At 35.6% G+C, this 15,194-nt stretch overlaps 1 protein-coding gene across 1 annotated transcript in view; it reads right to left on the bottom strand.

The window, feature by feature from the left end:
- Nucleotides 1-15,194, bottom strand: part of XPR1 (xenotropic and polytropic retrovirus receptor 1) — a 109,610-nt gene that overhangs the window by 43,972 nt on the left and 50,444 nt on the right. Inside the window, exon 3 of the mRNA XM_016217872.2 lies at nucleotides 4,482-4,583. Coding sequence (XP_016073358.1) covers nucleotides 4,482-4,583 — 102 coding nt within the window. The remainder of the gene's footprint in view (nucleotides 1-4,481; nucleotides 4,584-15,194) is intronic.

Raw genomic sequence — 15,194 nt, 5'->3', positions numbered from 1 at the left:
TTGTAGGATTCCATTGATAAGAAAAGTCAGAACAGGTAAATCCATACAGATAGAAAGTAGATTAGTGGTTGCCAGGGTCTGGTGGGAAGGAGAAACAAGGCAAAAAGAAAGAAGGAAAGGAGGAGGAAAGCAGAGAAGAAAATTAAGTTGGTTTTATTTCACATAGCTTGATTTTAACAGAAACCTATCAATCACTTTTTTTTTTTTTTAACAAAATGGAGAAAGCAAAAATATTGTGGGTAGTATATAAATAATTATAATTTTCATCAGATAGATTAACAAGAAAGCAAGTCAGGCTGACTGCTTTAATTCACTTTCCCTCTACCACCATTTGTAAAAGCTCTTAAGCAGCTGATTGTGCTATAATGAACTCAAGATTCAAGATATTCATGATGTAGGAAGAAATGCTAAGACAATGGGAATTTTATCCTAATTAATCAAATATATATTTAATCCACATTTTTAACACACATAAAAGAACAAAACCAGTCATTAAGTACTAGTTTAAATATGTGGGGTACTAGATATATATATTCACTTGTAAAAGGAACATTGAGTATTTCAGTGAAAGAGATCCTTACGTTTCATTACACACACTCAATGGTAAAACAATATACAGTGTCTCACATTCATAAGAATAAAGAAAAGTAAACATATAGCAAGACACTGGATAAGGGGATTACAGGAAAGCTGTATAATAGGAATAGTTCTGAGAGACTATTATCCAGTTGGTCTTGCATTTATATGAAGCCTGAAAATATTTAACAGCCAAGAAATAAATCTGTTTCTACTGCCATAATTTTCCTACTTATAAATAATACTACTGCAATCTCCATCTTTCTCTCCTTCCATCCCTCCTTTTTGGTAAAGAAAAGGAAAGCACATAACACCACTGTGAGTTCCTAACAATATAACTGAAGCCAAAAAATTAGGACAGGCCAGAAAAAAAACCCCTGAAATTCTTTAGAAACAAAGGGGAAAGCGCTTAGCTATTTAAAACATGGCAAAAAAGAAAAAGAAAGGGTTTGCCTGTTTTAATTGGGAATATTAAGAGCAACAGATCTGTATTCTAAGATTTTTTTAATATATATATTATAGGCACAAAAAACAACTGCTGAGAAGCTAAGTATTTTGAATGGAGAGGAAAAGCAAACTGGTTCAAGAAAAGAGGAAGATGTAACATGAAGTGTTTAGTGTTACCAATGGAAAAGGACGTAACTGTCACTAGTTTTCATGACTGACACCACTTTTAGTGTTAGAAGAGACTTGGGACACTTCTAGGTCAGTGATTAGCAATGGTATCACCAAAAAGGACCACTCCCTTAAAAAATTACCCTCTCCCCCCAGGGTCTTCAAATATTACGAGATTTTACCTATAGATCTAAATAAATGCCCATATCTTATTAACCAAATATATGTAATAAAAAATAAAGAGGGATAAAATAATTTACATCAGGTTTTCTGAAATTTTGAAAATAGTTTATGACTCCTCACATGTAGAACCCTAGAAGGCTGGGAATCAATTTGCTCATTTTGCAAGCAAGTATAAATGGAGGCCTAGGAAGGTTAAATGGTAAACTTCTTCTAAAAAAATAATAAGGTTCAAATATCCAAAACGTAATTGGTAGGTAACAGAACTGGTGTGAAAATAAATATCCACATTTTAGTAGTAATACTTCTGATTCATTTGTTTGGCTTTTATAGTATTTGTTTCGGCTGTTAAAAACTTTCAGTCAAGGCTATATCTCATTTAAAAATGGCCGTTTTAGCTGATCATTAAATATCTTTGTGAGATGTAAGTGGGTGGAGATGGGAGTATAAGCTGAACTCACCCCTGTATTATTTATAGTTTCTCATGTGCCCTAGTGTCTGAGGAATGCAATTACAAGACAATCTGAAAAAGGCAGCTAAGGAGAAAAATGATACTGTCTAGGACAAGTGCCAAATTTTATTTCTGTCAATCATGTCTTCATATTACCCATCACTTCCTGACCTGGCAAAAAGTCAGTCTGAAGACTATGAATTTGTACCTACTCTGTGATGACATCAAGTGACGTGCCCTGATGGCCCTGCCAATACACATAGAAAAAGGAAGTCATTAAATAACAGCCCCCAAGTTTTTAATAGTAGAAAGCTTAAAATTGTTTTTAAAAAGTAACTAAGTCTAAGATACCATTTTTCAAACTGAGGGTTGTAATCCATTATCGGGTCACAGAAGCAATTTAGTGAATCGTAAATCAGGATTTTAAAAATCAAATAAAATCGAAATAATTAAATATGGAAAATAGAATAAATTACAAATAGTAAGTATTGTTTCATGAAAAAATTATTTAAATATATTACATATATACACATATATAGATGCATACAAACATACACAAAACACATATATCTATGTGTAACTCAAAATATAAAAGGTATATATCTGTTGTTAAGAGTATATATTTATTTTTTTGTGTGAACTAAGAAGCATTATCTATTTTTTGTGATCTAAATTATCCATTTAGAGTTGGGCTTAGAAATCCTCCCCTAAAAACTCATAGTAAAAGAAAATGCTACTAAACTTGGCCTCATTTGTTTTTCACTTACAGGCTTAGGTCGTACCCAGTCGCCTTTTCTCAGTCTCAGCACTCTTTCCACTACAATGTCTCGGTCTTCTAGTTCCCTCTTCCGCAGCCTACGTTCCCTGGCTGTCTACAGTGCTGGTTCCTCTTTATCCTCCTACCTCCTGGTTATGGGAATGGGCTTTGCCCTTGAAAGCTGCCATTCCTTCTGTACATTTTCCCCTTGCTGAAAATTTATCCATTTGCATGGTTTCAAATAATATTTCTATTTTGTCTCAGCCTTCTAGGTGCTTATGATGAGTGAGGAGGACATGTATACATGCCATGTCCTTTAATGGCTTTGTGCCTTTAAATTGTTCCCTCTGCCTAGGAAGAAGCCTAGCCATCAATGAAAGATGAGGAGGAGGAGGCACAGAGTTAAGATATTTGCTTCCTCTTTTTTTTGTTTTTTGTTTGAAGCGAGTCACTTGTTAAGGAGATTAAACCAGTAAAAAGGGAAGTTAACAATGCATTTATTCAGTAATTCTTAGAGGAGATAATTACTGGAGCAAGGTCTCAAGAAACTGAAATTCAATCAGCAGTTGTAGAGATTCACCATGGACTAAAGAGGGATATCTTTTCCACAATGATTGGAGGAAAATAAATACGGGCAAGAATGTCTAGAGGTATATGTGGGGAAGAAGTGGTATAGATCTGCCTAAGTATTATACACCAACAGAAGTTGGTCTTTCTTTTTGTCAAGTAAGAGGTTAATCAGCATGATGGGGAAGATGGTGGGGTGAGAGAACTCCAAAGAATGGTGTAGGGTTAAGAGCACTTTGGAGCATGGAGAAGGGCACCAATTAGGACCTATGGCAGCTTTGAGGACAGAGTTAAGAATGCAACAGTGAACTTATAGTGGTTCAAATTTGTTCTGATTTTCCCCCCTAACTGTCCTAAGCAGCTCAGGGGTACACATAAAGAAGGCAAATGGCTTATGGGTGCACAGTTGGAGTTTCCCTAGGCAGAAGCATTACAAGGAAATACGGGTAAATGGATTAAATGTACAAGGGATAAAGTGGTTAAATGACTAAAGAAGAAGGGAGTAATTCTGGGAAGGGCCTAATCAACTGGAATACAATGAGGCAGTCAAGGAACTTGACCTCTGTGAGACAGCAAAACAGATGTTTAAAAAGGGGGAAGCAAACATATATTAAAAACAAAAATTAAAAAAGATATAAATAAATAGAAGGCCTAATATTTTCTTCTCAACTTCAGTAACATCTTGTAGATGCCACTCTGCAAACTGTGCTCTAGAGAGATAGATATGAGTATTCCGAAAACAATGCGGGGGGGGGGGGGGGGGCACATAAAACTGTCATAATTAAAAAGCTGAAACTGTGTAAATCAGCTCTGAAAGAAATGATAAAATTAAGTTTCTGACTCTTTAAAGCAGGAACAGGGAACATCTAGCCCACGGCCGTATCATTTGGTCTGGCCCTGCCAAGACAATAGCAGGCGGGCCTCGAAATTCAATAAATCTAGGAGCTTTCTGCATAGCTAATTTTTAAGTTGATAATTTTGTATGGCCCCCAAATGCTGTTATAAATATCCAAATGGCCCTTGGCAGAAAAAAGGTTCCCCACCCCTGCTTTAAAGCTTTAGACTGGGCTATATTGAAGTTCTATTGAGGAGCTGCTTCACGAGGTGCCAAATCCTTGCAACTACAAGAACATCTAGGCAATGATCATGAAAGACTGATGTACCAGATACATTCTCACCTTAGCTAAAGAAAATATCCCTTAAGTGCAGTATAGCAAGGAAAACAAGCCCCAGTTTTAAAATGATGACCAAAGGTTTCAACAATGACATAGTAAAGTTTCTCCTTCCTTAGCAGCAGAAACTGTCTCTTGTATGTTATACCAAAAAACCACTCACCTGAATAAAATGTGTTGATTTTGGCAAGTTCCTTTTCACAGGTTTGGAAAAATTTTTCTTCAAACTTGGCAAAATACCTCTTTACTGTGTCCTCATCTGTAACTGAAAGAAAAAAACACCAATATTTAAATTTAATGTCTGAAGGCCAGTTAGGGAAACTAGGGAAATAAAATTTAAAGTTACTTTTCTTAGTCTTCAAAATGACAACAATATACAGATTTCTTTGAAAACATAAACTGTGAACCATATTAAGAAAAGACTAATCAAAGGCCTCTTCACAGGAACACAATTATTTTTTTTAATAGAATGAGACTCTCTAAATCTCTCCCATAATAAATTTATAGTGGTGGAGAAAATGCGTGTTCTAAGACTTTAGAAGAGGCACACACTACTGTAGACAGAGGCGAACAAGGAAGATTCAAGGTGTTGGCAGTTGAAATGAGTAGGATTCTGCAAGAGAGTAGATAAAATAGTTCAGGGGGAAAAAGATGCAAGAGAAAACAAAGACATGAATATGTCATATGTTTCTGGAAAAAATGAGTTGACTGTTCTAACAATATTAAATTACTTTCTGATTTTTACTTTGGATGCACCAGACACAGAAAAGGAGATGTAGACTGATAGTTATAAATTAGATATTCCAAACCTTCGGATGCTGGGTAGGAGCATAAATGAACTGAGCAAGTGGGTGATTGTACAACTGTGGTGATAAATGGAAACTGCCGCCTATAGGATAAGGAGTGGTATGAATTCTGATAAATTGGAGAGCACATGTCCACCTAGTTAGTTGCTGCCATGTGGTGATATGGGGTCCAGGTTGTAAGATCTTTCGAATTTTCAGAAGCCATAAATCTAGATATTTTAAAAATACTGTGTGTGCCAATCAATGTAAGTCTCTGCAGGCTGGATCCACTGTGTGAGTTCTGACATATAGCATACTGATTTACTGAATCCCATAAGCACAAATATATGCAGCTTCAGGAAGTCCAAAGCCTAAAAGGGTAGGTTTTTCGCCCACGTGAGGTCTGACTAGACTCCAGATACTAATCACAATGTAGAATCATCCTATTTCTGGATCTCTGAGGCACTCTAAACCTGAAATGTCTAGAAAAAGTATAGGTGTTTTTATGTCCCACAGATGCCCCAAATCTTAGTGCAATCCCAGGAACCCATAAATAATTCACTTGTCCAGGCATAAGAGAAATAGTGTTTCCCTAACCCAACACATACACATATACATACTAATTCATAGTACCAGAGATTTTTTTAAAAACAAACACAAATGCTTAAAATGAAGTCTCAAAAAATTAAGTCAAATCTATTCACTTAATTAGAATAACAAAAATGTAAGAAAAATAGTACTACACAAAATGTTAACTTTTATTTATATACATCAATTTCTCTATTTCTTATGCTTTAGAACTGAAGAGATAATGCAGGATTATATTGATTTTGCAGTAAAGAAGGGATGCCACTTTAAGTTCCTCATGTAAGCTCAGCAATTTAGGTACAATAAAGGCTACAGCTGCACAAAGCCACTGAGAGTTATTTTTTCAAAGCATAAAGCTGACCCTGAGTTAAAGATGCTCCACGGTAATGATGCTGCTATTATAATAGCATCTGGCTATAGCTGATTTAAAATAAGAGTAATACTTTATTCTATTTAATTACCTACTATTTTTTTCTATTTTCTTTTATTCTCTATTGTATTGTAAGGAAAGAAAACCCCAAAGCAAAAAATGGACTTGGTCATATTTACTTGTTTCCCTATTAACAGACAGCTTTCATTAACCTAACATGATAGAAATAAACAAAGTTGTTCAGCAAAGTAATTAAAACATAGCTTCTGCTTTAAAAATAACTTTAACGTGTATTAATGTTTACATAGAGATTGCATATTCAGCAACTTCAACTATTTAAAATATTACTAAGAACCTAGAAATGAAAAAATCTAAGCCTCTGAGAAACTAAAACATATGTAATAAATTTTATGTACTAAAGTATGAACATTGTACCCATAAATCAATCACGTGAATTCTTCATTTCCTCAATTTAGAGACTATTTTATCTAAAATACCAGCAGTCTGCTATCTAGTTTTCTAGTTCACATATTAATTAATAGCCACAAATCAGAAGAGGGATGAGTAAGATTACAATAACACTAAGAAGTAACAGCAAACAGAAGAAAGAGAAAGTAAAAAACTATAGATAAAAATAGCAAGAATAGCTATTTCAAAAGACATAGTAACTAAGCACAATAAGATGTACATTATTAGTAAAGGAATTAGAAAAACACAATGAAAAGAACAGAAATAAATCTGTATATAATAGAGATTTAGATTAGGATAAAGGTGGCTTCAAATCAGCCAGAAAATAATGTACTATATAACAAACAGGGCTGGTTCCACTGACTATCCATTTAAGTAAACTCCAAATGGAGTTTAAAAAAAACAGTATTACAAAATACCAGGAAAAAAAATTACATAACTCTACATGGAGAAAGTCTTCCTAAACACTACACAAAACAGAGGTCATAAAGGGAATGATCGGCATTCTCACAAAATGAAATATCTCCAATCCACAAAACACCATAAGCTAAATTAAAAGACAAAAACCAGACAGGAAAAACGAATCTGCAACACTTAAAGGGTTTACATGCAAAATACGTTTTTTAAAATTCTTACAAATCAATATTAAAAAGATATTCCATAAGAAAAATGGGTCAAGTAGAGCAATTCATTAAAAAATACAAATGGCCAATGAACAAATAAAAGAATTCTCAACATCCCCAATATCAAATAAATGCAACTTAAAAATAATAAAATACAATTTTTCAACCATCATGTTAGAAGCAATTTTAAAATACTAACATTATTTTGGCAATGGTGAAGGTAAATGAACACTCTCACTCCCTGTGGGTGGAAATGTAAATTTATAAAGTCATTTAGGAAGACAGTAGCTATCAAAATTTTCAGTGTGTTCAATCTCCCACAGGAAGTATATTCTAAAGGAGTCTCTGTACAAACGGATGTGCAAGAATGTTTATGCACCATTATTTATTTTTTTTTAAATATATCTTTATTGATTTCAGAGAGAGGAAGTGAGAGGAAGAGAAAGAGATAGAAACATCAATGATGAGAGAGTCGTTATAGGTCGGCTGCCTCCTGCATGCTCCCAACTGGGGATCGAGCCTGCAACCCAGGCATGTGTCGACTGGGAATCAAACTGTGATCTCCTGGATCCTAGATCTATGCTCAACCGCTGAGCCATGCCCAGCCGGGCATGCACTGTTATTTTTAATAGTGATAAAGAAAACAAAGTGATGTCCAACAAAAGGAGAATAGTTAAATAAATTCCAATAATACTGTATAACACTATGTAGCCATTTAAAAAATGATATACATACATTCTGGTATGTATGAAAATCCCAAAACATACTACTAAAGAAAAAATTTATATAACAGAATATATAAAGCATGATCTCATTTATGAAAAAATATGTGCATAAATTAATATTCTTATGTTCATTCACAGAAAGAAGATTTCAAGGATGCATACCAAACTGTTAATTGTGGTCATCTCCTTTGAAAGAGGAGTAGATATGAGAGGGATTCTCACATTTTGCTATCTATACTTACTGTATTGTTTGAATCCATTACAATGAAACTTATTCCTGACGGATAAATAAATTATATTGTATAAATAAAGGGTATTATTAACTGGAACAAAAGGAGAAACATGTCACACCCAAACCTTTAAATTATACATAATAAAACCTAACCAGCATAGCTAGTTGAAAAGAGTATCCATATCAGAATTTAGAGGTACACAGAATAATTATGCCCTTTACTTCAGTTATGAGAAGTTGGTAGATTTACACATAAATTTCTGTTAAATATACCCTATCTGCTGAATAATGTTAGTAATCAGTAACTCCAAATTGGAGGAACAGAGAATTTCAGCATTCAGAAACAAACTAGCCCAATTCCCTTGTTTTATAGGTGAGGAAGTGTAGGTATTGAGAACCTAGATAATATGAGGGTTTCCCCCCTCCAGTAAGAATGTAAGTTTTACAGAAACTTGCTGTATTTTCTTAATATAAAATAAAGAATATCAAAGTGACTACGTGTTACAAGAGTGTATGGATTGAATTGTGCGCCCTTCCCCCCCATTTATATGTCGAATCTGTAATCCTCAGAGTGACTTCCTTTGAGGAGATAATGAAAGTTATATGAAGTCATAAGGGTGGGGCCTTATTCCAATAGGAAGATTCATCCCTCTCCCTCCCTCTCTCTCTCCCTAGATGTTCACACTGACAAAAGGTCACGTAAGAACAGCAAAAAAGCCATCTGCAAGCCAGGAAGAGGGGCCTTAATAGAAAAGCCAGCACCTTGATCTTGCATTTCAACTTTGTAAAGCTGCGAGAACATATATTTCTATTGTTTAAGGCACCCAGTCTATGGTATTCTGTTATGGCAGCCCTAGTCGACTACAAAAATGAACTTAACATGAATTCAATAATTAGTCACAAAAGACTAAGTAAGTCTCGTTCAAAGAAAACTGCATAAATAAGTGCAAATTTCAGCAAGAATATCAACAATTATAAGATTAGCATCAAGAGGGGAAAAAAGGAAAACGGGTGAAAAAAATCTAGAATTCGTTAAGTATGACTCAGAGAACACTTAGCTCTGAGTTAAATAAATATTAATTGAGTCAGTCATACTAAAGAGAGAGACAATGAGGCAAAGATTTTCTTGTCATTTCTATTACGGTCTTATCTTTATCTCATATTTGTGGCTGACAGGCAATTTCTTTCTTATCCACCCCCAAAATTACTAAGTTAAAAGCAAATAACTTAAGAGTACTAATCAAGGTAAAATAGTCCTACCGCATAGCAACCACCATCAAGTGCTTTTTACAGCAATTTTCAGGAATACTTTTATTTTTATACCATCAGTGTCATTTCCCCCATACAATCTCTCAAAAATCAATTCTTTAAAACCACTAGTAACTTCTTCAAATATCTTACCTGTTCCATTCAAATTATTATTGTTGCTTTCAGTTTTTTTAATTGACAGATCTGATATATTGGTAGGGATTATTATCTTTTTTATCTTTATAGATCCTATACTCAATGTAATGTCTGGTACACAGTATGTGCTTCATATATTTTTTAAATTGTAATGTTAAAACAAATTTAATAATTATGTGAAAATTATGATGCTTTAAGTTTTTTTAAAATACGTTTTATTGATTTTTTAGAGGAGGAGGAAGGGAGAAGGATAGAGACAGAAACATCAATGAGAGAAAAACGTCATTGATCAGCTGCCTCCTGCACGCCCCCTACTGGGGATAGAGCCTGAAATCCCGGCACATGCCCTGACCCAGAATCAAACCTCTTGATTCCTGGGTCGACGCTCAACCACTGAGCAACACCAGCCAGGCTTTATTAAAATTTCAAGAAATAAAGCTCCAGCAACTGAATATTCATTAGCAAAAGAATGAAGTTGCACCTCTACCTCACACCACATACAAAAATTTGTCTAAATGGATCAAAGGCCTAAATGTCAAAGCTAAAACTACAGAACTCTCAAAAGAAAACAGGTATAAATTTTCATGACCTTAGATGACGCAATGGTTTCTTAGATTGACACTAAAAGCATAAGTGATGAAAGAAAAAAACTGATAAATTGGACTTCACCAAAATTAAAAATTTCTGTGTTTAAAAAGGCACTATTAAGAAAGTGAAAAGACAACCACAGAATGAAAGAAAATATCTGCAAACCATATATCAGATAAGGGTCTAGTATCCAGAATATATAAAGAACTCTTATAATTCAACAATAAAAAGACAAATATCCAAATTAAAAATAGGCAAAGGACCTGAATAGACACTCCTCCAAATGGCCAGTTGCACATGAAAACATTCCAACATCATTAATCATTAGGGAAATGTAAATCAAAACCACAATGCTACTTCATACCCAGCAGGATGTCTATAATAAAAAGGACAGACAATAACAAGTGTTGACAAAAATGAGAGACACTGGAACCCTTATATACTGCTGGGGGTGGGGTGTAAAATGGTGCAGGAACTTTGGAAAACAGTTTGGCAGCTCCTCAAAAAATTAAATATGAAGTTACCATATGATCCAGTAATATCACTTCCAAGTATATACACAAGAGAAGTGAAAACATATGTTTATATAAAAATTTCTATACAAATGCTCAAAGCAGCATTATTCATAATAGCATAGAAAGTGGAAAAAGTCCAAGAGTCTATCAACTGATGAATGGATAAACAAAACATGGCACATCCATATAATGGGATATTATTCAGACATAAGAAGGAATGAAGTACCATTACATGCTACAGCATGTGTGAACCTTAAAAACATAATCAAAGGGAAACAAGCCAGACACTAAAGACCATATACTGTATAATTCCACTATGAAATGTCCAGAATAGGCAAATCCAGAGACAAAAAGCAGATTAGTGGTTATAAGAGGCTGACAGAGGAGAGAATGGGGAGTGATTAAATGTTCTAGAATTAGATAGTGATGATGGTTGTATAACCCTGTGAATATACTGGAAATTACTGAATTATATACTTTTTTTTTTTAAAGTATATCTTTATTGATTCAGAGAGAGGAAAGGAGAGGGAGAGAGAGAGAGATAGAAACATCAATGATGAGAGAGTCATTGATCGAGCCCGCAACCCGGGCATGTGCCCTGACTGGGAATCGAACCCCGATTGCCTGGATCCTAGGTCGACGCACAACCGCTGAGCCACGCCCGGCAAGGCTGAATTATATACTTTTAAAGGGTGAATTTTATAGTATCTGAACTATACTTCAACAAAAATATTTTTAAGTTTAACCCTATAATAAAAACACACTGATAAAGCATATTTACTTATTCAACAAATAATTCTTCTGCCTATTAGATACTAGGCTCTGTGCTAAATGCTGGGGATATAATGAACAAGATAGATGTGGCTCCTGCCCTCATAGGCTTTCACTCTAGTGACTAAGACAAGAAGAAACCCACACAAATAAACAAAGGATTACAAACTGAAGAGTGCTATGAAAGCAACAAACAGGGTACTGAGATAGAGGTAGATAGTAGGATAGATGACTATCCTTTTTGGCAGAGTAAGAGATGGTCAGAAAAGACGTCTCCTTAGGAGATGATATTTAATCTGAAACCTGAAACTGAAAAATAAGGAAGAGCAAAGGCAAAATAATTTCCAACAGAAGGAACAGCCTATTAGGAAAGAAATGGGGGTGCCTAAGGACCCAAAAGCAGGTCAAAATAAGGTTAGGGCCCTGGCCAGTGTGACTCGGTTGGAACATCATCCTGTACACCAAAAGGTGGTGTGTTAGATTTCTGATCAGGGTACATATACAGGTTTCAGATACCATCCTGGTCTGGGCATGTGCAGGAGGTAACCCAATCGGTTTCTCTCTCACATCGATGTCTCTTTCTCTCTCTCTCCCTTCTCTAAAAATAATAATAATAATAAATTTTTAAAAAGGTTAAATAAGGTAAGTAAGCAAAGGCCTTTACACACAGGGAGGCCATGTTAAGGAGTTTGAATTTTATTCTAAGTTTGATGAAAAGTATTGAAGGGTTTTAAGGAGGAGTCTAAAAAGTGGGGGCGGGGGGAGGAGTAGAATTAGTTTACTTTTACTAAATAATTTAAAATAGCATTCCCAGGACATTAGGTATGTGGGTGAAGGAGAAGGAGAGGAATGTCAATAACTTCAAATAAGTTTGGGAAATAAAAGTATAAACAGAGTTAAGCTGATATCTTTAAGGAAGTAGTTCTCAACCGGGCACAAGTTTGCCTCTCAGAGATCATTCGGCAATGTCTGGAGGCATTTTTGTTGTCAAACTGGAAGGGTGTTACTGGAGTCTGATCGAGAGGCCAGGATGCTGCTAAACATCCTACAATGCCCAGGATATCATCTTCTGGCTCCCAAAATGTCAACAGTGCCAAGGCTGAGAAACTGCTTTAAGACAAAAGAAGCTTTACTATGCTAATATACACTGTTGTTATTCTATGAAAAAGAGACAAAGTGTACTGTGCTTCCCAAAGTTCCTTATAAGACTATAATCCCTCTTGGTTGGGTAAAAGAAACAGCAGAAAGAAGCCGGGGAAAGGTGTGAAGAATATTTATTAAAATTTCCTGGAACATTATTCTGTGGAACACTAGTTTGAAAGGCACAAACTTTAATATCACCACTTCCTCTTTGCATTTTTATTATATTCCATAACTTTTTAGCTTCTCAAAAAGTACTCATAAAAGAGAGCTGGATAAATAAAGATTAACATGTGACTAGATTCCATCAACTACAGAAAGAATATTTAGCATTTTTGGTTTTATGCTTTTACCAAAAAGGGTGCTTTTTTAAAAGTGTGATTTACAAATTAGGAATAAATAACTTGAACTTGTGTTTTTTTCCCAAATGCTACTTTATCAACAGATGGGTGAACTATATAAAGCATATGGCAAAAAAGATTTCATACATAAAAATGTTACTCTAAAGTCACTAGTGTAGTAGAAATAGAAGCAACTGGGAGTCATTCAATCACCAAGCACTATATTGAGTGAACCAGGGAATGAGGCAGATGCTAGGAATGCAACGACAAACAAAATATGCCCTCAGAGATTGCATCTACCTGAGGAAACAGACTTTAATCAAATAATCACACAAATACACAAACTGTGAGTAAGTTGTGAAGAAAAAGTAAAGAAGAAGAAAGACAGCATTGGGATCAAGCTAATCTGTGAGGACTGGGGGGGAGACGTGTGGGAATCTCATCTCTGAAGATGTGACGAAATCTGAAGGGTAAGTAGACATTGGCTAGAGCAGCAGAAGTGCTCCAAGCAGCAAGAACAACTTATAACAAGATGCTATAGAAGACACAGACAACAAATTGATGGTTGCCGGGGGTGGGTGAAAAAGGGAAAGGGGATTAAGAAGTTCAAACTTTCAGTTATAAATCATGGGGATGTAATGTACAGCACAGGGATTAGAGTCTATAACATTGTAATAACTATGTAGGGTAACAGGTGGTTACTAGACTTACTCTGGTAATCACTCTGTAAGGTATATAAATGTTGAATCACTATGTCGTGCACCTGAAACTAATATAATACTGTATGTCAATTTAAATGAAAAATAAGTAAGTATCAGAGGTATGGAAACATGGAACAGACTGATGAATCTCAGAGGGAAGGAGGGTGGGGGTGGGGGCCTCGAGAAAAGATTAACCAAAGAATTTATATACATTGTCCCTGGACACAGACAATAGGGTGGTGAGGGTCTCAGGTAGGAACAAGGTGGAGAGGGGCAGCGGGGGGAGGGCGGCTGGATAGGGAGGCCATCTATAATACTCTCAACAATAGATATAAATAAATGAAGGGGATGGGTGGGGGAGGGGGAGTAGGGATGTGAAGGGGAAGGGAAGAGAAACTAAAGAGGCCTGAGTTACTAGAATCCAGGGAGCAAGGGGGACAGAGGTGTCAGTTAAACATAGACAGGCAAGCAGGGGTCTGATCACTTAGGGCCTTCCAAAACAAAGACTAGCCTATTTTCTATGACCAATGAAACACCTTTGAATGATTTTTAAGCAGAGGAATAATTGTGGTCAGATATACTTTGTAAATGAGGGGCTATGGGGATACCAATCAGATGTAATATAGATATCAAATTAGAGGTCGTGATATCCTGAACTAGGGTGAAGGGCACTGGGGACAGAGAAAAAGTAAAGAAATTTAAGATATATTCTGCAGGTAAAAATCAATAGGTTTTAGTGACAGATTGGATATGGTTCTGTCGCCAACTACCTGTATTAACCTGAGTGATTCTCTGGCTCTGCGTTTTCCTTTTTGACAAACAATGGCATTTCAATAGGCAATCTCTATGTCCTCGCCTAACTCCAAATTTCATATCCCATAATTAAAGCTGCTAATTTCTGCAAAATATGCTGAATTCAATCAGGCTGACGTGGTCCTAAATAAGATTTTCTGATCTATCTTGAGATTTCATCATATGAGGTTTAACTAAATGTGCTTTAAAAACAGTCCTGGTAAAACAATTAACCCTTTGCGGTCATTTGTCTACTCTCAGCCACCAAAGCTTTTTTACCATTCCGGTCGTATGTCTACTCTCAGCCACCACAGCAAGGAACTGTACGAATCTTAACTCTATTCATTCATGTATCAGTTCATAATTTCTCTGAAAGCTCTTAATTCCGACCAGTACGACACCCATGTCCAAATTTAATACGACCGCAAAGGGTTAAAGATTCTTTAAATTCATATCAGTGATATATAATTGAGATAAAATTATTCTCACCGGCACTAGCTGATACAATTGAAACTATTTATCACCCCAATGAATATCTACCAATGTCTGCTAGGCAAAAAGCACCAATAAATGAGAAAACAAAAATAATTCCAGACCGGCCAGGCGTGGCTCAGCGGTTGAGTGTCGACCTAGGATCCAGGCGATCAGGGTTCAATTCCCGGTCAGGGCACATGCCCGGGTTGCGGGCTGCAGCCGACCAATGACTCTCTCATCATTGATGTTTCTATCTCTCTCTCTCCCTCTCCTTTCCTCTCTCTGAAATCAATAAAGATATATTTAAAAAACAAAAACAAAAACAACAAAAAAAAATTCCAAAAAAGGCATAATTCAAT

This window comes from Miniopterus natalensis, chromosome 19 (assembly GCF_054644295.1).
Source record: "Miniopterus natalensis isolate mMinNat1 chromosome 19, mMinNat1.hap1, whole genome shotgun sequence".
NCBI classification, from domain to species: Eukaryota; Metazoa; Chordata; class Mammalia; order Chiroptera; family Miniopteridae; genus Miniopterus; species Miniopterus natalensis.
This window is presented reverse-complemented; position numbering and strand designations above follow the sequence as displayed.